Source organism: Heterodontus francisci, chromosome 9, assembly GCF_036365525.1.
Source record: "Heterodontus francisci isolate sHetFra1 chromosome 9, sHetFra1.hap1, whole genome shotgun sequence".
Classification (NCBI taxonomy): Eukaryota; Metazoa; Chordata; class Chondrichthyes; order Heterodontiformes; family Heterodontidae; genus Heterodontus; species Heterodontus francisci.
The window spans coordinates 4,534,648-4,556,804 of record NC_090379.1 but is presented as its reverse complement, the minus strand read 5'-3'; the positions used below and the strand labels follow the sequence as shown (position 1 = coordinate 4,556,804).

General features: G+C 43.8%; 2 protein-coding genes across 9 annotated transcripts in view; one reads left to right on the top strand and one right to left on the bottom strand.

The window, feature by feature from the left end:
• Window positions 1-22,157, top strand: part of LOC137373545 (craniofacial development protein 2-like) — a 99,819-nt gene that overhangs the window by 31,807 nt on the left and 45,855 nt on the right. For 3 of the 8 annotated variants that reach the window (XM_068038465.1, XM_068038462.1, XM_068038460.1), the window contains exon 2: window positions 13,062-13,244. The exons of 3 other annotated variants lie outside the window; for them this stretch is intronic. The gene's annotated coding sequence lies outside the window, so the exon portion shown is untranslated. Of the gene's footprint in view, window positions 1-7,149; window positions 7,245-13,061; window positions 13,245-22,157 lie in introns of all 8 variants that reach the window. 2 more of the 8 variants (XM_068038461.1, XM_068038463.1) reach the window with 2 other exon arrangements.
• Window positions 218-22,157, bottom strand: part of vash1 (vasohibin 1) — a 69,830-nt gene continuing 47,890 nt past the window's right edge. The window contains exon 7 of the mRNA XM_068038459.1: window positions 218-15,081. Within this exon, the coding sequence (XP_067894560.1) occupies window positions 15,012-15,081 (70 nt within the window). The 3' untranslated portion in view covers window positions 218-15,011. The remainder of the gene's footprint in view (window positions 15,082-22,157) is intronic.

Here is a 22,157-nt window from a genome sequence, read left to right as displayed (position 1 = left end):
GTGCTGGCCCAAGATAGCAACCTCCTTCTCATGCTGATGGCACCTATTTACCAGAGATGTCATGGGTTTATGATGCATTCACCTACATAGTCACGACTGAAAAGGAAAAGGCAGACTGCATACAAGTCACTCCCTTACAAGATTTAACACCATATGCAGTATTTCAGTTAAAGGCTGGTAGCTTAATGAATTGTCCAGAAATCAGGTTCTGTGTTCATCTACATATTTATTGGGTAAACTTAAATCATACAAAATAGAAATACAAACCGTTCTTCAAAAAACAGTGTATGCTGGTTTTTTAAAAAGTCAGAGTTTTCACAGACACAAGAGTTGAAGCTCACAGCAGATGAGCTGCAATAAGTCAGCACAAGCCGGAGTAATTCACTTCATACCCTTTTCTCAAGCCTGATCCAGATAGAAGTATGGGGCCACAGGAGTGACAGATAAAAGCATTCACAAACCAGGGCTCTACATGTGAAACATTAAGCAGTTTTTCTTTTTCAGATGTTGACAGGCCTGTTGTGAATTTCCAGCATTTGCCCTTTTATATATGTATTATATATATATGATTTAGCTACACATTTTAATTTTCCACATTAAACCCTCTTGGGATATGATTCATTTTGAGTTATGGCTGTGGATCTGCACTCACTTGGACTGGGTTGATTCTGTTCTGAACTAATTTTATACAACATTGTCACAGCCAGCAGTTCAATGAGACTTTCAGTCTATTGGGTTGCAATGCATCTGAACCTAGGACCCTTTGGTCAAAGTGCAGGCACCAGTGAAATAGTCTCACCAATTTTGAGTGGGTGACAGAATCAGGTGTGGGAGTTTCACTGAAGGAACATTTTCATTTATTTATACAGCACCTTCTTTCTGTCAGAAACATCACAAAGTATTTAGTGTACAATGAATTAGGAACAGCACTAGGTCATTCAGCCCCTTGAGCATGTTTCACCATTCAATGAGATCATGGCTGATCTTTATCCAACTCCATCCACCCGCCTTGATTCCATATACTTTAGTACCCTTGACTAGCAAATATACATCATTCACAGATTTAAAATTATTAATTGAGCTAGAATCTACTGTTTTTTGTGAGAGAGTTCTATACTTATACTACCCTTTGTGTGAAAAAGTGTTTCGTTAATCTAAGCCTCACTGACTGTTACATAGGAAAATATGGCATCACAGTATCCACAAATGTGATGAATGACCCCTTAATGGTACATTGGGTAGTTTTAACTGAGGGAGGAAGTGATCTGGACATTGGAAGAGTTCCCTGTTCTTTGAATAGTGCAATGGGATCTTTTTCTAATGGGGCTTTGGTTTTGTTCCCTCCAAAAGACAGCATTTCCCAGAGTGCACTTGTTCATTTTGTTAAAATGGGGGTTGTTGGGATCTTGTGTATAATTTCCCCTGAAAAGGTCTCACTCAATGTTCAGTATTACATTGACTGCACCAGCAAAGGCTTGGAAGCCTATATGAACCTTTTAATTTCATTACTAAACATTCAAAATATGGTCCTTGGAAATGCATATCCATAATAGAACAGAAAATGAATATGAACTTAGTTCCCTTGCTGACTGTGGAGGAGAACAGGGAGTAATGGGACAGCTTGGGGACATTGTCACAGAATGAGTCCTCTTGCATGACGAGCATGAATGGGGAAAGAGCTGGGAAGGTGCATAGGCCATGATCTCCCTACATACAGTGCTAATACTCCACTGATAGGATGGGAGCAGGCACACATTGTAGTTGCCTAGTTTATCTACTCTTTCTTCCTACTCCCTTCAGGCTAATTAGGTGTCCTGCAGTCTGGAACCTCAGCCAGCAACTTTGCTCATCAACTTTCCCTCACTGAACACATCACTTCTGTGAGAAAACAGAATGGGTTAGCTCAAACATCAGGTAATCAGAGTTTCAAACAAGTACATCCACAGCACGGAGCAGATAGGCACATTTGGAATGGTTGAATTATTAAAATGGAATTTACATAACAGAGAAAAACCCATATTTCGCCTGAGAAAGCAAAGACCAGTTAGTAGAGAAACGTGATGTTCTTCCGTGTAGCTTGTTGGTCTGTGGCCCACCACAGCCTACAGGAGTTCGGGCAAGGGATAGATTGGAGCAACAATTCTTGGACACTCTATATTCAGGCCCTGCAGCTTAGTCACATAAAATTAGAAAATCACAGCACCTTGAATTTTGTGACTATTTTGCTCACTACAGCGTAAATCAAAAATAACAGTGATTTGATCTCTGACCCTTCCTCCAACCCCTGCAAAGTTAATATTCCAAAATTGGCTCTGATTTATAAAAGTGGATCTCGCACAAGAAATTAGAAATGAACCAGGCCTGGCAGTAATATTAGACACAGTCACACAATGAAATCCATTAGCGTATGCAGACAGACAGACAGGGCAGAGAATGGTTAAATCTATCACCTGAGGCACTATATATAAGAGTGTGCCTGGGTGAATGCCCTGTCAGTATTCAGTGAGCATGCTACAGATGAAGGGGAAGTATCCTTTGATGACTCACCAGTCTTCTCACGGTCCAATGAATGGATTTTAAAATGGTGTGCAGAGCACTGACAATCAGCAGCCTCTGACCCCAGCCACCTTTGCACAGTCCCCAAACTCAGCCACACCAAGGTTGCAATCCTTGCCAGAATTAGAGATTATTTTTGGGGGTGGGCGGCGCAAACTAAATCAGCGGTCTTGCCACCTAGGGGGATTTTCTGAGAACACAGAATTGGTAGGTTGAGGGCTTGAGAATTATTCCAAATTGTCTGCTCTGTTTGATAAATCTGTGCATCCTGTGATACAATGACATAGCCAAATTAGAGGCTATTTTTATGTGGTGGGGGGGAAGAGGGGTGGGGTGTGGAAGGAGTGGGGAAAAGGAAATTTATCTAACTCCATGGGCTCAATATCACATTAGAAGGATGTTATGCAATGCTGGAGGGTGCAGACAGAATCAGCTCTTTCAGAGTGGGGACTAAACCACCTGCGTACACACAAGGGGTTCACAAGTGTCATCATACAACACCTGACTTCTTAAAGTGGCCATAAAGTATGTATATATTTTCTTTTAATTACGTTTCCTTGCAGCTAGGATCTAGTTGTTATGTGTAAGTGTTCCAGTGGGGCCACATTCACAGCTGCACTGGACAGTCATGTGATATATAGACTCAGTGGTCCCTACCAGGCAGAATGGTGAGCTGTAATAAATACAAGGCTGTGTTTGCTGACAACTAGGCCATTCACTCCCACATTCGATTGTCCCACACCGTGCCACCCGAAGAAGCAAGGCGGGCTGTGAGGGGTGACGGGGCGACATAGGAACCAGGGGCCGAGAGGAGGGAAGTGGTGCAGCCTAGAGTTAGTGTTTGGAGGGGGGGGGAAGCGGGGAGCGAGCGGTCAGAGAGTGGGGTTGTGGGGGGGGGGGAGTGGAGAGTGAGTGGCTGGAGAGCTAGGGGGTGGGGAGCGAGCAGCCGGAGAGTGGGGTGGTGGGGGTGGAAGGGGGAGAAGCGAGGAGCGCCGAGGCCGGGAGCGAGTGGCTGAGGGGGGAGAGCGGCCAGTAGGGCGGGAGAGAGTAACTGATGATGTTTTCCTGCGTATGTGCCAGTTGGTCCTGGCAAGACAAGCTGCGCATCCGCAGCATCTCACTGAGCACAGAAGACCATTTGCATGTGTGCAGCTTGGAGCGCTCTGATGACATCAATGGGCCGCTGCATTGTCAGGAGTCACTTTGTAAACACAAAGAGCTCCAGTCATTCCAAGTCTAAAGTGTGGTTGTTTCTAACATCTGGGAACCAGAAAACAACAAGAAGATATAATATGGTGGCAGCGAGTGTCTGTGAGTAAACTTAGAACATTTTAAAAGAATTAGAGTGGGAAAACTGACCCAAATTAGCACCAGAGAGAGAGAAAGAAAAACTGAGTGACTCGTGCAAAAACGAAAAACGAAATGTCAGCCGGACAGGAATGAATGCACAGCTACATCCCATAATGAATTGGGAAGCTGATGATGTTGTAGAGGCATTTGAGAAGTTTAAACAAAAGTGGAGAATGACATTCAGTAGTTTCCTAAAAGGCACTAGTGAAGAGGAGAGGGTCAGCCATATCCTTCTGTGGGCAGAAGATAAAGGATTAAATTTGTTTTAACAGCTGGGTGCTGAGTGAAGAGGACAGGAGAAACTCATACAACATTTTTGAAAGATTCAGCACCCATTTCCAGCCAAATCAAATCATCAGATATACTGATATGAATTTCAAGGCCTCAGACAGGAACTAGGTGAGCCTATTGACAAATTTGTAAAAAAATTGAAAAATGCAGCCAGAAAATGTAAATTTAAGGACACGGATGAAAGGCTGATAGATCATCTCACTTGGGGTTCTGCACATCCTGAAGAATAGAAACAAAAACAAGAAATGCTGGAATCACTCAGCAGGTCTGGCAGCATCTGTGGAAAGAGAAGCAGAGTTAACGTTTCGGGTCAGCGACCCTTCTTCGGAACTGAAGAATAGAAAGTTCTAATCGGAAAGGACAAGTTCACAATATCGCAGGCTGTAGACACTGCCAGAGCACATGAAGCCATGAGCAGACAGATGAAGAAACTGACTACCCAAATGGCTAGACTTCAGTCAAGCCAAGAGAAAGGCAGCAGGGTTGATGCAGTGAAACAACAACAAAAGAATGTACACCACAGGACGTGCAGGAACTGTGGACAACCACATGAATTGACAGACAGAAGGAAATGTCCCGCATATGATCAATCTACAGCGCTTGCGGAAAGACCAATCAGTGGGAAAAGATGTGCAGAACAAGGCAAGAAGATGGTAGACAAGTCACCAGATCCAGAGTAACAGGGCGAATGAGTAATGAAAGAAACCAAAACATCCATATCCTGGAAGATGACGATGGGTTTGAGAACATGATAGAAATAGGAACCATACAATTACACAAAATGTCTGGATGTGACAGTTCCCAGAGAAAAGAAATTCACACGACCATTCAGATCAGGACGAGGCTGAGAAATAAGCCCACAACGATAAATCTGAAGGTGAAGATTGATACTGGAGTGCAGAGTAACATCATCCCACTCAGACTATTCCAGAAGATCTTTCCTGAAAATTTGAAGGAAAATGGTTATCCAAGGAAAGGTGCTCTGAAACCAAACTATGTCATGCTAACAGCATACGGGGGAATTGAGATTCGACAGCTAGGAACAACCCAAATCAGAGGGACACACAAAGGAAAAGATGTTAACTGTATGTTCTATGTCACTGAAACAGATGGTCCTGCTGTCCTGGGGCTGAGCAGTTGTGAAGAGCTGCAGATTATCTCAGTAAACCATGAGGTGAAGGAGGCGACACTGAGGGTTGAAGACAGTACACCCATTGAAAAGTGCCCTCTGATCAGAAGCAAAGAAGATCTGGTACAAATGTACCCAGAGTGTTTTGATGGGACAGTTGGATGCTTTGAAGATTTTGAGTATCACATCACTATTGACCCAGTGATGAAACCAGTGATTCATCCCCCACGTAAAGTACCAGTAGAACTAAAAGGAAAGTTTGAAAGAGAGCTCCAAGAAATGGCAGAAAAGAAGGTGATCGCCAGAGACACAGAACCTACAGATTGGGTAAATTCTATCGTGGTGAGAGAGAAGCCAAATGGCTAAGAATTTGCCTGGATCCCAAAGATGTGTAGATTAATTAAGGAAAGCCAGCACAGATTTGTTAAAGGCCATGTTTAACAAGCTTGATTTGAAATTTTGATGTGGTAGCATAGAGGGTTGATGAGGGTAATGTGGTTGATGTGTGTATATGGACTTCTAAAATGATGTTTGATAAAGTGCCATATTAACAGGCTTATCAGAAAAGGTGAAGTCCATGGAATAAAAGGAACATGGCAATATGGATAGAGAGAAACTATTCTCACTGGCGGAATGGTCAAGAACTAAAGGACACAGATTTAAGGTGATTGACAAAAGAATCAAAGGCGACATAAGGAAAACTTTTTTCAAGCAGCGATTGGTTAGGATCTGGAATGCATTGCTTGCAAGGATGGTGGAGTCAGATTTAATTGTAGTTTTCAAAAGGGAATTGGGTAACCACCTGAAGAGAAAAAATTTGCAGGGTTACCAGAAGAGGGCGAGAAGCGGAACTAGCCAAATTGCTCTTGCAGAGGGCTGACATGGGCTCGACTGGCCGAATGGCCTCCTTCTGCATTGTAACCATTCTATGAATGGAATGGGCGTGCGTGATCATGACCCACATCTGACTGTTCAAGCCTTTGTATTAAAAGTGTCAGAAAGGATCCAGTCTACAATTGTCAGGATAGCGACACCAACCCTACTGCTGGAATCTCAACATGGAAAGACTTCCACCCACCCCACTCACTCGGTTCAATGGAGATCCTGCTGTGGGCTGTAAGGGTATGGAGAGAAATATATTGCTCCCAGCAAATGGAAGAAGAGGTCAGTCTCTGAAACCAAGCAAGTGCGGCTGGAAATGGCTGAGGAGGTGCGCAGTAGCAGTGTGGTACGTTGCTCATGGATACAGTACCACGAGACGTTCAACAACCTCAGCAGAGCAGGAAAGGTGAGTGTCCTGCTGCATTCAAATGCCAACTCCCTCTCTCTGACTTTCCCAGAACACTTTGCTGCTCCACCGATTCCTCGCTGAGGCATTGCCTCACATCCCCATCTCAACAGCCCACACTGACACTCACTCTCATCTTATTGCCATCCGACCTCCATCTCACACTGTCACCCTCCAAAAATGTTGTCATTCCATCGTCTCAACACAATCCATTTCACACAATCATAGCTCTCTTCTTACTCTCTATGCAGAAGAGAGTGCAGGATACCAGGTAGAGGCAGAGGACAGGAGGTAGCCCTCTAATCATCACCACACTGGCCACTGTGGATGATGCAGTAGAGATCAGCAGAGAGTCACAATGCAAGACAATTAGAGATGGAGAGATGGGGGTCTCCCTGTTACCTGGTGACAGAATTAGATATTACAGAGCTATATGGCAAATAACACTCGCTCATGTTGAGTTGATGTTAGCAGCCACTGAAATATGATCATCTGCAGCTGGTCAGTTCTAATTCACATCTTTTATCTCCCACAGGCCCTTCAATTGTCTCGCAGGAGCTGATTCAGGAGGACAACTCATGCCCACCAGTTTAGTGGGGCCTATAAGACAGATATTTGGATTGTCACATGGTGAGCCACACATCATAAATGAGCAGGGGCAGGTGTCAGAGACAGATATGCAGTGGAAGGTCTCTACTGGAGGACACAGGACACTCCGAGCTCTGCTCAGTTGGATACAGATGCTAAGCCTCAGGGATCACTGATGAAGAGGACTATTCTGAAGTAGTGGCAGAAAATGTGGGAGTTTGTGTCTGCATTTCCAGCTGTACTGTGCACCACTGGATAGAGATCGGAACAGGCCATCTCCAGCACAAGTGCCATGATATTTCAGTCCTTTGCACTGAAGTCCATCTCTGTGGAAAGAATGACCGAGGGTCTGCTGGCCCTCACCAATGGCCTGCACACTCAGTCTGGCAGTTTAAATAGGATGGAGGAAAGCCTTACCTTGGCCATTCAGTGCCTCACTGATGTGCAGTAAATGCTCTCCAGCTCTTGGCGAGCAGGGAAGTACATTTGGCCATGAGGAAAGATGGAGAAAGGGCACATGGAAATGGGGACTCTGCTCAAGATGCTCCCACTTCTTCCCCCCCTTTGCCCTCACCCCCTCAGTCAGAGTCCCATGTGTTGCCTCCTGTCCATTTCTGAGTTTGTCCCTGCACAGGTGCAGGTGGGGCAATGTTTAGCAGGGCTCTCACAGGTTCCAAAACCCAGAGGGCTTTGGCCATGAGCATCTGAACAGGGAACAAGCAGCCTGCCTCTAACACTGCTGAAGCTACAGAAAAAATGATAGTAGTTCCACAAGGGAAATTATTTGGGTGTTTAAAACTGTGTTAGATTGTTACGTTTAGAGTGTAGCCCTTGTCTCTAAGAAGCCATCCCCTGACTTTGCTTGGAGGTGTGACTATCTGTGGATGCCCTGACTGTCACAGAATGAAGGCATAATGGCAGCTTCCTGGGTATCTCGCACAGACATGCATGATAATCTTCCGGTGGTTACATAACTGCTGAACATTAATGGAGTGGAATCCCTTTCAATTGATGAATACTGCTGGTTGAGTGGATGTAAATGACAGCCCTGGCAAACATGGTATCAGGCACCTGGGAGAATCATCTGTGCACAGCAGAGGAGCTGGAGTCAAAGAAATTCAGGACTGTGGTGACCTTGACATCTACTGGCAGTGCATGCCCACCTGGCACACTTGGCAGGAGATCTTGTTCCAGGAGACTGTAGACAGGTCATGGGAGTCTGAGCCTCCTGAGGTCCTGGTGCTCAGTTATGTCCAGAAAGCTGATCCACTGCTTGTAAACCCTGTGTTGGGGGTATCACCTCCTCTGAGCTGGAGCTCTACATTAATCCCTTCTGTCCTATAGAGTGGCAGGTGGGTGAGGAGGAGGCAGCTACTGCTCCTGTTGGTATTGCTCCAGCTGCTCCAGCTATTGCTGCCCCGATTGTTCCTCATCAGAGGTCCAATGTAGAGCTGCATAAACTGCTCCCATTAAAGGCCTGCTACCCGACCCGAACCCGACAGGACCCGACGACATGTCCAATGTAGAGCTGCATAAACTGCTCCCATTAAAGGCCTGCTACCCGACCCGAACCCGACAGGACCCGACGACATGTCCAATGGAGAGCTGCATAAACTGCTCCCATTAAAGGCCTGCTACCCGACCCGAACCCGACAGGACCCGACGACATGTCCAATGTAGAGCTGCATAAGCTGCTCCCATGTTGCTGTGAATGCTGAAAGCTGGGAAGCACAGATCAAGATTAAAAATCTCCAAGGTAGCAGAAATGACCTTCAAAGTCTTGGAAATCACCTCCAAAGTAGTGAAAGCACATTCTCAGAACATGTCCTGTTAGCAAAAAGCCTTTCATTTAAGAAAAGCAGCAGCTGTCATAGCTCTGCACTTAAAGGGTTTCCAGCCTGCCAAATACCCAGTCTTGTCAATCCCTACTGTGCTCCCATCTTGTTGAACCTGGCGAGTTTCAGACAGCCCGGAAAATCAGTGCACTTACAGTTAAAGCCAGAATCTAGGGTTAAAGCTGCAGTTAATTGGCTTTTAGCATTTTGAAATCACAGACCTGCCTGTCCCCATGGGGGCTTTCCTGTGTTTTTTTTAATTCATTCATGGGATGTGGGCGTCACTGGCCAGGCCAGCATTTATTGTCCATCACGAATTGCCCTTGAGAAGGTGGCGGTGAGCTGCATTCTTGAACCGCTGCAGACCATGTGGGGTAGGTACACCCACAGTGCTGTTAGGAAGGGAGTTCCAGGACTTTGACCCAGCGACAGTGAAGGAACGGCGATATAGTTCCAAGTCAGGATTGTGTGTGGACTTGGACGGGTGTTCCCATGTGTTTGCTGCTCTTGTCCTTCTGTGTGGTAGAGGTCGCGGGTTTGGAAGGTGCTGTCGAAGGAGCCTTGGTGAGTTGCTGCAGTGCATCTTGCAGATGTTACACACTGCTGCCACTGTGCGTCGGTGGTGGAGGGAGTGAATGTTTGTGGATGGGGTGCCAATCAAGCGGGCTGCTTTATTCTGGATGGTGTCGAGCTTCTTGAGTGTTGTTGGAGCTGCACCCATCCAGGCAAGTGGAGAGTATTCCATCACACTCCTGACTTGTGCCTTGTAGATGGTGAACAGGCTTTGGGGAGTCAGGAGGTGAGTTACTCGCTGCAGGATTCCTGGCCTCTGACCTGCTCTTGTAGCCACGGTATTTATATGACTACTCCAGTTCAGTTTCTGTGTACTTAGAAATGCACAGTTAAATGCGAAGCTGGCTGGTTCCCGACACATTGGCATTTTTTGCTTCTTTAACTCCTGCACGCACTCCCTCTCCCCCCACTTTGTGGTTAAAATTCCCCCGCTCCAACAAATGTCTAAGTAGGGTAAACAGAGGAATCGGAGTACAGATACACAAATCACTAAAAGTAGCCATGCAGGTTAATAAGGCCAATGGAAAAAGCAACGCAAGTGCTGGGATTCATTTCCAGAGGGATAGAATTAAAAAACAGAGAAGTTATGTTAAACTAGTACGGACCACATTTGGACCACTGTGAACAGTTCTGGTCTCCAATGTACAAAAAAAGATTTACTAGTGATAGCCAGACAATCAGGAAACATTGAACAGGCTGGGGTTTTCTTCTCTAGAAAAGACTGAGGGGTGACCTGATTTAGATCTTTAACAGGGAGGTGGTGGCATAGTGGTAACATCACTGGACTAGCAATGCAGAGGCCCAGACTAATGCTCTGGGGACATGGGTTCAAATCCCACCACAGCAGATGGTGAAATTTAAATTCAATTAATAAATCTAAATCTAGTCTAATCGTGACCATGAAACCATTGTCGATTGTTGTTAAAACCCACCTGGTTCACTAATGTCCTTTAGGGAAGGAAATCTGTTCCCTGGTCTGGCCTACAGCAATGTGACTAGCAAGCACTCAGTTAAAGAGCAACTAGGGATGGGCAATAAATGCCCACATCCCATGAATTTAAAAAAACATGAAAGGGTTTGATAGGGTGGCATAGAAACGTTGTTTCAACTTGCAGGCAAGACCAAAAGACCATAGATATAAAACTGTAATTAATAAATCTAATAGGGAATTAAGGAGAAACCTTTAATCAGATAGTGGTGAGAATGTGGAACTCGCAACCACAAGTAGTTGAGGGGAATAACATAAAAGCATTTAAGGGGAAGGTAGATAAGCAAGAGTGAGAAATGAATAGAAAGTTATGTTGATGGGGTTAGATGAAGAGGGGTGGGAGGCTTGTGTGGGGTATAAACACTGGCATTGACCTGTTGGGCTGAATACGGCACAAAAGCAGGCCAAATACTTTGTAAAACCTTATCAAAGACTCTATCAACCCATTTAATCTCCTTCCACAGCCCATGTAAACTCTACCCCATTTATTACCCATTTAATCTTCTCCTACAGCCTATGTACACTCTACCCTATACTGGACTCCAACAGAGTTGTTACATTGCTCCTGTTTCTCCCAAAGATTAAATCACAATAAACTCTATACACATATGATACCCCTGACTATTTACCCCTATTTACCCCTGACTGGCTGCCTACCTTGGCATGGCTCTCATGGCTCCAGCAGTTCAGGAAACATTATGCCCTAGATAGCATTTAATCCCTTCTATCTATACTTACCCTTACAACCCTTAATCCTGTGCTTAACCAGATTTTCATCCAGGTCCTGTTGTTAATAGTCTGCTTTTCCTGGGAAAGGAAAAAAAAATCCTTCAAATCTGAAGGCTTAATTGTCTATTTATACTTCCACATTCACCATGTGCTTCACGTGATGGAAGCTATCAATAAAACATCTCAGCAGGCAAGTGCTGTAGACACACATTCAATGGCTAGAGTGATATCACAGTCCAAACTACATCATATTTTAGAGTGCAACAATTGGCTTTGGTGGGCAGGGAAGAAATAAAAATTGCCATGGCCCTGTAGAATACTGTCAGTTAGATACAGAGTAAAGCTCCCTCTACACTGTCCCATCAAACAGTCCCAGGACAGGTACAGCACAGGGTTAGATACAGAGTAAAGTTCCCTCTACACTGTCCCATCAAATACTCCCAGGACAGATACAGCACGGGGCTAGATACAGAGTAAAGCTCCCTCTACACTGTCCCATCAAACACTCCTGGGGCAGGTACAGCACGTGTAGATCTTTGGAATTCTCTACCCCAGAGGGCTGTGGAAGTATGTTTAAAGCAGAGATTGACAGATTTCTAAATACCAATGACATAAAAGGATATGGGGATACAGTGTGGGAAAAGGCATTGAAGTGGATGATCAGCCATGATCGTATGGGCTGAATGGCCTACTCCTGCTCCTATGTTCTTATGGTCCTAAAGCTCCCTCTACACTGTCCTACCCAGCAAACACACTTCCACTGTCTGCTTTAACACTAAATGCTCTACCACATCACTGTCACACTCATTTCCCACACCAGTCATTGCACCCTGGTGAGTTATCTCAGTAAATTTAATGACCTAGGGCCAGTAGGGCGCTGCTTCACAAACCACTGACCACCTCCAGGCGCGAATCCATTGTCTCTCGAGATAAGGAGGCCCAAAAGAAAGAAGAAAGAAGGGCCAGTTATAAGTGAATTTGTGTTGGAACCTCAAATTTCATAGTAAGATTACTCACATTGGACCCTTCTACACATCAGAAGATGGGGAGAAATTAATCGATTAAGTACAGGTTGGATTCAACCCCAAGTACTAGAAGTTTTAATCAGCAACTCAACCTCATCCCTCTGTTCCTTATTTTAAATACCCTATGCAATCTTATTTCCCATCGAACCACTTCTGCTCCTTTTGTACTATAACAATCTAATGTCACTGGTCTAAGATTATTCATTGCTCAGCTCCCACCCTCTAATGGGGCCTGTGTTTGTGTAAATTTAAAGTGTTGTCAGTCTACTCACTATGCTTTTTAGGGTGGAAACAGCATCCACTCAAAGCTCTCTCTCTCCACATCCTATGACTTTATTTTCTGTATCCTTGGAAATTTTCATGGATCCTTCCTCCAGCTCTACTTTTCAATGTAAAAATATGGCCTTTAAAAAAAAACTCAGTCAGTCCTATAGTTTTCAGTGTATTAAAATCTAATAAACCTAAAACCAAACTTCAAAACTCCTCTAACTTTAAATGTGCTATTCTAATGAATATCCAATTAGTAATGTCACAAGCAAACCAGACAACCTATACAGCAAATGGTAATACTGATGGGACAATCCATTAGGATCCAAAGGAGATAAAAGGTGGTAAGATATCAGAATGCTTGTATTTTAATGCACAGACAGAGAACAGTGATGTATTGTAAATCTCTCCCTTCACACCCTGCATCATCCATGCTCCCCAGCTATTCACACTCGATACTCATTCTGGAGACAAGAGTCAAACCTCGTGGAAGGAAATCAAACTGGATTGGTTTTGAGGGTAAAGCAATCTCTGCCCTGTCCTGTTGAGCAATCCCAGATGGAAGGAATAGATTCAGGAGACAATTAGATGTGTTTCTGGAGAGAGAAGTGATTGCGAGAACATGGTAAGTGGAGTTTATCTATCAAAAAGGATGGGTTGCTGAGCCTAAAAATATTTCCTGATTCCGAAAATAACAGTTTTTAATTTCAGCATATGATTGACAGTTTGAGTAAGGAGAACAAAAGGCAGAGAAGAGAAGGGAAGGGGCATTATCAATATCTATGAAAAAAATTACCGGTGAAATAAAAGTAAATTCGAGTGGTCAAGAGTTTCAAACAAGACGGTTTCCAAGTTACTTTTAAAACAAATCAATTGTCTTTAAACGAGAAAAGTTATGAATAAAATTGAATTATTTTGAGTTGAATCAAAAGGAAAAAATAAAATCAGGGCTCCTTAGAAAATGTAAATTTTGGGGGGACTGATAGAAATACAGAAACTAGGCACCAGCAAATCATCAGGAGAGAACACTGTGTTTATCTGCTCAATATTATTGATACATGTAGACCTGACTGAGTGACAAACCTCAACTTGAAATGTTGCCAGTGAGCCTGCAGTGTGACACCAGACCGACAGCCATATTACTTATCTACCAGGGTGGGGGTTGGAGGTGGGGGGAGTACTGAATAATTTCTTCTCTTGGTGTATAAAAGCAATTTTCTTTCAGTTTGTTTTCAAATCAAAGTTTAGAGTGCTCTCTTCCCTAGAGGCAAGAACAGCATGTGCAACTGTCAAGTGAAATGGAATAAAATAGAGATGTTTTGGGAAATATGCAATATGATTGCCCATCCCCGTTACCTAGAGGGTGACAACTAGGGAGTCAAGCTGCAATTTCTCGTTAAGAGGAATGCACTATTACCTCTCTGGTAGAAGTTGGGCAGGTTAATAAGATGTCTTCTTCTTATGAAATGAGGTCAATGTAATGTGGATTATTGTGGACCATGAGAAATAAGATCATCAACTGCTTCTCAGCTCGTGATAGTTTCTGCTGCAAACTGTTGGACACTTGGAATTTCCAATTTCAGGGAGGAAAGGGCAGTGCAGGCGCATCTAGGTTTAAATATCAATTTCAACACTTTGAGAATAGTAATGTGTTGCATGTGGAGTGATGTGTCCTAGGTTTGTTGAGGTATGGTTTCCATAGGGACTGGTCACTCTCTGGTACCTCACTGCAGTGGCCAATTTTACGTGCAATTCCTCCGCAGTGAATATTGGCAGGCTTTATGATTGTAAGGGGCAGAGCCCAACACTATCCTCACCCAATACCCACATGCTAGGGTCACTGGACAGTGATCAAGAACAAATGACATGGCTGATTCTTCCCTCCCTGGGCTGGGGGCAATTGTAGCATACTAACTGCATCCCTGGCTGAGATCAGCACAGACTAGGCATAGAGTTTGGGATTTTCCTGGTTTATATGGCTCAGTATCACATAATATGACTTATTTACTTACTGAATCTTTTGAGGACCTTACAACATTAATTGAGAAACTCTACAGGACTGGTCCAAATGGGGCTCTCAACCACTCCCAAAGAAATGGGAGAACTTCTTATTGGAACTGGCAGCCTAATTGAAACTTTTCTAATGAGCTGATCGTCTTTCAACTGGAATGAGTTTTCTTCAAATATAGTAGAGAAAATTATAGAAATAAAAATGTAAAAAGTCACAATTGAGTTAATACTGCTGACCGCTATTTTGAAATACTACACGGCATCCTTCATTCTTATTCTGTGAGTTCAGTTCAGTGCATGGACGGTCCCTTTCACGGCATGGGTAAAGGTCTCTGTAAAGAGTACGGTGCAGTGGTCACACATGGATCCTATGGTGGAATGTTCACACGCGGATCTGGTAGCCCACGTCATTGAGGTTCTTTTGCTCTGTAGTTTTCTTCTCTCCTGAAGATCTGGGAAGAAAATAAGGAAAAATTCACAGAATTCAGGAAGAATGTCAATGGCACAAGACAGACTATTGTTATGATCAAGGTGGGAGGAGTGCACTGTCTTTTCTACTTCCACTTCTCCACAGGTCACAACATATATTTAAATGTTTACCCAGTTATTGATATGGCCAATCATAGACTCTACTCTTTATCCCAGAATAAAATACACCAACCAGGTTTCTTTAATGAACAACAAAATTATCAATTTATCATAAAGCAAGACATAACCAGTAACGAAGCAAAGCATTAACACACAGAGCGAAATATGAAAATTCCTTTTACCTTCATCCCTTGTGCACACACAGACACACATACACACACAAACACAGACAGACAGACACACACACACACACCAGCTAACCGAAAAATAGAGCTGTGACAAAAAAAATTAAAAAGAATACTGTGGCTAAATACTTGCTAATTCTTGAAGGAAAAAAAAGAAATGGAAAGCTGTCAGCTGTCCCTTTTTTGGTTTGGTGTCCCAAATACGCTGTCACTGGGATCTTTCTAGAACAGTTCTTTTCAGGCGACGTTGAAGATCAGTTTGGCAGGCTTTCCAGGAGAAATGCAGCAACAGGGGTTTCTAGCAGGCCTTTCAGGAGGAATGCAGCATCAATTTCTCTATTTATTACATTTGCTTCTCAGAGCTTTTCAAAGAGATGGAAAAGGCAGAATTGGGGTTTTGTTCATGGAAAGTTGATTTAAACTCATTTCAAAACACTCCACACCCAACTCACTGTCCAAAGCGAAACCAAAACAATATCTCAAGAGTCAAGCCTCCTGACCCCTATAAATTTTGATCTGTCACTTCTCCGTAAACATCTCCCCCAAGTCAAAAAACCTCTGTTGGGTATTTATCCGAAGACAGGTGACTTCCGGTAAACGATTTTTACAAACCAAGTCCAAAGGACCTTGCGATGACCTCTTTTCAATGACCTCAGTGAAAAAAAATCCATGAAATCCTTTTTAGTTTTCTGAAATAAAACAATGCCCATAATTTCTAAAATACATGAGTCCTCAAAAAAAACTTAACAAAAATATAGAAGCACCATCAAACTTTATATCCAGTTACTGAAAAACAAGCATTTTTTCATACAGAACTTGTTAACAACAGAAATATTCCCCAGTTAGGAACATAGGAACAGGATTAGGCATTTAGTTCTTCGAGCCTGTTCTACCATTCAATGAGATCATGGCTGATCTGCAAACTAACTCTACATAACCCACCTTTGCCCCATACTCCTTAGTTCCTTTGGCTAACTATCAATTTCAGATTTTATTTTTTTTAAATTTTATTTAGAGATACAGCACTGAAACAGGCCCTTCGGCCCACCGAGTCTGTGCCGACCAACAACCACCCATTTATACTAACCCTACAGTAATCCCATATTCCCTATCACCTCCCTACACTAGGTGCAATTTACAACGGCCAATTTACCTATCACCTGCAAGTCTTTGGATGTGGGAGGAAACCGGAGCACCCGGCGAAAACCCACGCAGACACAGGGAGAACTTGCAAACTCCGCACGGGCAGTACCCAGAATCGAACCCGGATCCCCTGGAGCTGTGAGGCTGCGGTGCTAACCACTGCACCACTGTGATCCAGCATCAAATGCTGTTTTCGGAAAAGAGTTCCAAACTTCTACCACCATTTGTGTGTCGAAGGGCTTCCTAATGTCACTCCTGAAAGGTCTAGCTTTAATTTTAGACTGTGCCCCCTAGTTCTAGACCCTCTAGCCAGCAGAAATAGTTTCTCTCAATCTACCCTGTCAGTTTGCTTTTATAGCTTTAAAATTTTGATCAAATCACCACATAATCTCTAAATTCCAGAGATATAATCCTAGTTGGTTTAATCCCTCTGCTCGTAATTTAGCACTTGGGAGTCCAGATATCATCTGGTAAATAATGCTGCACTCCTTCCATGGCCAGTATGTCCTTCCTAAGGTGTGGTGCCCAGAACTGCTCACAGTAAACTCCATGTGTGATCTAAGTAGACCTTTGTATAGCTGGAGCATAACTTCCACCCCCTTGTATTCTAGTCCTTTATATATAAAGGCCAAAATTCCATTAGCCTTTTTGATTATTTTATATGCCTGTTCATGAAGTGAGAGTGAATGCCTTTGACATCAAGGCAGCATTTGACTGAGTATAGCATCAAGGAGCCCCATCAAAACTGGAGTCAACGGAACTCTCCGCTGGTTGGAGCCATATCTAGCGCAAAGGTAAATGGTTGTGCTTGGTGGAGGTCAATTATCTCAGTCCCAGGACATCACTGCAGGAGTTCCTCAGGGTAGTGTCCTAGGCCCAACCATCTTCTGCTCCTTTATCAATGACCTTCCCGCCATCATAAGGTCAGAAGTGGGGATGTTCACTGATGATTGCACAATGTTCAGCATCATTCGCAACTCCTCAGCTACTGAAGCAGCCCTTGTCCAGATGTAGCAAGACCTGGACAACATCCAGGCTTAGGCTGATAAGTGGCAAGTAACATATGCACCACACAAGTGCCAAGCAATGACCATCTCTAACTAGAGAGAATCTAACCAACTCCCCTTGACATTCAATGGCATTACCATCACTGAATCCCCCAGTATCAACATCCTGGGGTTTTACCACTGACCAGAAACTCAACTGGACCAGCCACATAAATACTCTGGCTACAAGAGCAGGTCACAGACTAGGAATTCTGTGGCGAATAACTCACCTCCTGACTCACCAAAGCCTATCCACCATCTACAAGTCAGCAGTGTGATGGAATACTCTCCACTTGCCTGGATGGGTGCAGCTCCAACAACACTCAAGACGCTCAACACCATCCAGGACTATGCAGCCCGCTTAATTGGCTCCCCATCCACAAACATTCACTCCCTCCACCACCAATGCACAGTGGCAGCAGTGTGTACCATCTATAAGATGCATGCAGCAACTCACCAAGGTTCCTTAGACAACACCTTCCAAACCCACAACCTCTACTACCTAGAAGGACAAGGGCAGCAGATGCATGGGAACACCAACATCTGCAAGTTCCCCTCCAAGCCACACACAATCCTGACTTGGAACTATATCACCGTTCCTTCACTGTCGCTGGGTCAAAATCCTGGAACTCCCTTCCTAACAGCACTGTGGGTGTACCTACCCCACATGGACTGCAGCAGTTCAAGAAGGCAGCTCACCACCACCTTTTCAAGGGCAATTAGGGATGGTCAATAAATGCTGACCTGGCCAGAAATGCCCACATCCCATGAACGAATAATAAAAAACATTCAATAATCTACGTTCCTGCATCCCCAAGTCTCTTTGGACCTCCATTGTTTCTAGCATTTCACTAATTAGATCCAAAGTGGATAACTTCACATTTGCCTACGTTGAAATCCATTTTTAAATGCTCATCCGGTAAAGGCAAAGGAAACTACATCAACAAACAAGCTCGAGAGACAGAAATTGTTGCAGCAAGGGAGATATTAGGGCACTCTATCAGATCACAAAGAAATCTGCAAGTCTTTAAACTCCACAGCGAAGGCCCCAACAAAAACAAAGGTGGTTTGCTCATCACCAAAGTGGAAAATATAAAGAGTTGGACAAAGTTTATCCACAAAATCCTCAGAACCACCTATGGACAGTGGATTAGTTTTAACTTTATTGAGTAGATGGCTGAACTAGATGGCAATTGTTACAGAATTACAATGCATGAGCTGAGAACTTAAAGGACATCTCACTTGGAGAGGATCATGTTTGTTCAGGATTACTCAAAGAAAATGGAGGTGAAAACGTGACTGCCATTTACATTTATTTAATTTACTGTGAAGATAAGGAAGTGATACCAAAAGTTTGAACCAAAGAAATCATTGTCAAGCTTCCCAACACGGGGAACAGAAGTGATTTCAACACCCGCCGGTGGTGTTACATGACACTTGGTCCCTGGAAATCTTTTCTGCACCATTATCAACAACTGAATCAAAGTGTTCATTGATGGAAGACTGAGAGAACAGCAAGCTAGTTTTCACCGAACAAGTGTTGCATTGAGCAGAACCATATTTTCGTAATGTCAATGAGAAAAGCAAAGAATGGCAGTGAGTTACTAACTGGTTCAATACGATAACTATTGGCTGTATCTTGTCCCCTGTACTTTTTGGCATTGATTAATCTTTGTGATGAGACTCACTTGACTTCACTTGATTTCCAGCATCTGCAGTATTTTGCTTTTATTATAAAAGTTTAATGTTGACTCTGACGAAGAAGTACACCTGGAAGGTAAATGACTGCAGGCTGTGAATTCACCTATGTAGGCAATGCGATGTATGGTGATTGAGTTTGCATGCCAGATGTCCAAGCTCGCATCTGATGAGCTAGTGGAGCTTTTCAAATGTCTCACACAATCTGGAAAGCAAGTGTGATCGAGAAGTTTTGAACAGCAATGTGCTGGCTGTGCCCTTATAGGGTCAGAAATATGCCAGCCCAAAAAAGCCATGCAAAAGAAGCCAAGTGTTCAATTATTTACTCAAATTGCAATATTTAGCAATGTTATATTAAGGGGCTACTCAGGAAACAAAGAGGAATTAATAAATAAGAAGCAATGGCAAAGACCTAATTGTCAGCTATGAATAAGTAGATGAATTAATAGAGATAACTAACAGAAACTAAATTAGATCAATTTGTTAATCATCATTTAGTAATAAAGGTGAATCAGTTAGTATTAGAAATAGGTAATAAAGAAGCTGCTGTACGATAAATCAATCTTTAAAATAGATAATGGCTTTTCTTAATTATTCACTTGACGTGGGTGTTGCTGTCAAGGCCAGCATTTATTGCCCATCCCTATTTGCCCTTACAACAGTTTTGATACAACTGAGTGGTTTCCTAGGCCATTTCAGAGCACAGTTAAGAGTCACCCACGTTGCTGTGGGTCTGGAGTTCTTGGAGTTAAGTATAGGCAAGACCGGCTAACGACAGCAGAGTTCCTTCCCTAAAGGACTTTAGTGAATCAAATGGGTTTTTACGACAATCCATTAGTTTCATAATCACCACTACTGATACTACCTTTTTATTCCAGATTTATTTAATTCATTGAATTTAAATTCCCCAGCTGCCGTGGTGGGTTTTGAGCTTATGTCTCCGGATTTAGCCCAGCTCTCTGGATTACTAGTCCAGTAGCATGCTAGTGCACCCTGTTTCTATTCTTCTTCTTTGGCCTCCTTGTCTCGAGAGACAATGGGTAAGCGCCTGGAGGTGGTCAGTGGTTTGTGAAGCAGAGCCTGGAGTGGCTATAAAGGCCAATTCTAGAGTGGCAGACTCTTCCACAGGTGCTGCAGATAAAATTGGTTGTCGGGGCTGTTACACAGTTGGTTTTCTCCTTGTGCTTCTGTCTTTTTTCCTGCCAACTGCTAAGTCTCTTCGACTCGCCACACTTTAGCCCCGCCTTTATGGTTGCCCGCCAGCTCTGGTGATCACTGGCAACTGACTCCCACGACTTGTGATCAATGTCACAGGACTTCATGTCGCGTTTGCAGACATCTTTAAAGCGGAGGCAAGGACGGCCGGTGGGTCTGATACCAGTGACGAGCTCGCTGTACAATGTGTGGGGTGGGGATCCTGCCATCTTCCATGAGGCTCACATGGCCAAGCCATCTCAGGCGCCGCTGGCTTAGTAGGGTATATATGCTGGGGATGTTGGCCGCCTTGAGGACTCCAGTGTGGGAGATATGGTCCTGCCACCTGATGCCAAGGATTTTCCAGAGGCAGTGAAGATAGAATGAATTGAGATGTTGCTCTTGGCTGACGTACGTTGTCCAGGCCTCGCTGCCGAAGAGCAAGGTACTGAGGACACAGGCCTGATACACTTGGACTTTTGTGTTCTGTGTCAGTGCACCATTTTCCCACACTCTCTTGGCCAGTCTGGACATAGCAGTGGAAGCCTATCCCATGCGCTTGTTGATTTCTGCATCAAGAGACAGGTTACTGGTGATAGTTGAGCCTAGGTAGGTGAACTCTTGAACCACTTCCAGAGTGTGGTCGCCGATATTTATGGATGGGGCATTTGTGATGTCCTGTCCCATGATGTTCGTTTTCTTGAGGCTAATGGTTAGGCCAAATTCTCAAATTAACTCAGCACATAATGAGAATGGAAGAGGAATCACAGAGATGAGAAGAGAAAGAAGCGAAAGGGAAAGGCGAGGTAGAGACAGAAAGGGAGAAATAAGGAATTTCAATGACTGGTAATAAGTTAAACAACTAGTGTATGTTTTGAGCATACAGCAGAGGACTGTGAAAGATTCATTTAAAGCGATGATAGATATTTTATGATTGTACTCAAGAGTTAGTTATCTCTGCGTAAAGAGGCCTGTACTGATTTCTCCTGTACTCTGGCACTCAAGTGCATGCATCTGGGAGCACAGTCATCACATTTTTACAAACCAAGAGAAGAATTATCAAGGAGTTGCAGCATCAAGCCAACTTTCAAAAATGGTGTAACTGGCTCCTTATGCCAGTGTTGATGGTTGTTACACTGGATGCTTACCTGTGCTCTTGAAAGAATCATTGACGGTAACTGGCATTGAATCAGGCTTGCAATGTTGAACTGCGCAACGAAGAGCTTTGAAAATATAATCATTACCTGCAGACTTAAACACCTATTGACCTTTTCCTTGTCACCTGTGGTGTTTATGACGAGCAAACTTAAATCCACTGTTTTCATCCAATGAGATTTCTTCTAATAGTATTGACCATTGGGTGGCACAGTGGCGCAGTGGTTAGCACCGCAGCCTCACAGCTCCAGTAACCCGGGTTCGATTCTGGGTACTGCCTGTGTGGAGTTTGCAAGTTCCCCCATGTGTCTGCGTGGGTTTTCGCCGGGTGTTCCGGTTTCCTCCCACAACCAAAGACTTGCAGGTTGATAGGTAAATTGGCCATTATAAATTGCCCCTAGTATAGGTAGGTGGTAGGGGAATATAGGGACAGGTGGGGATGTGGTAGGAATATGGGATTAGTGTAGGATTAATATAAATGGGTGGTAGATGGTCGGCATAGACTCAGTGGGCCGAAGG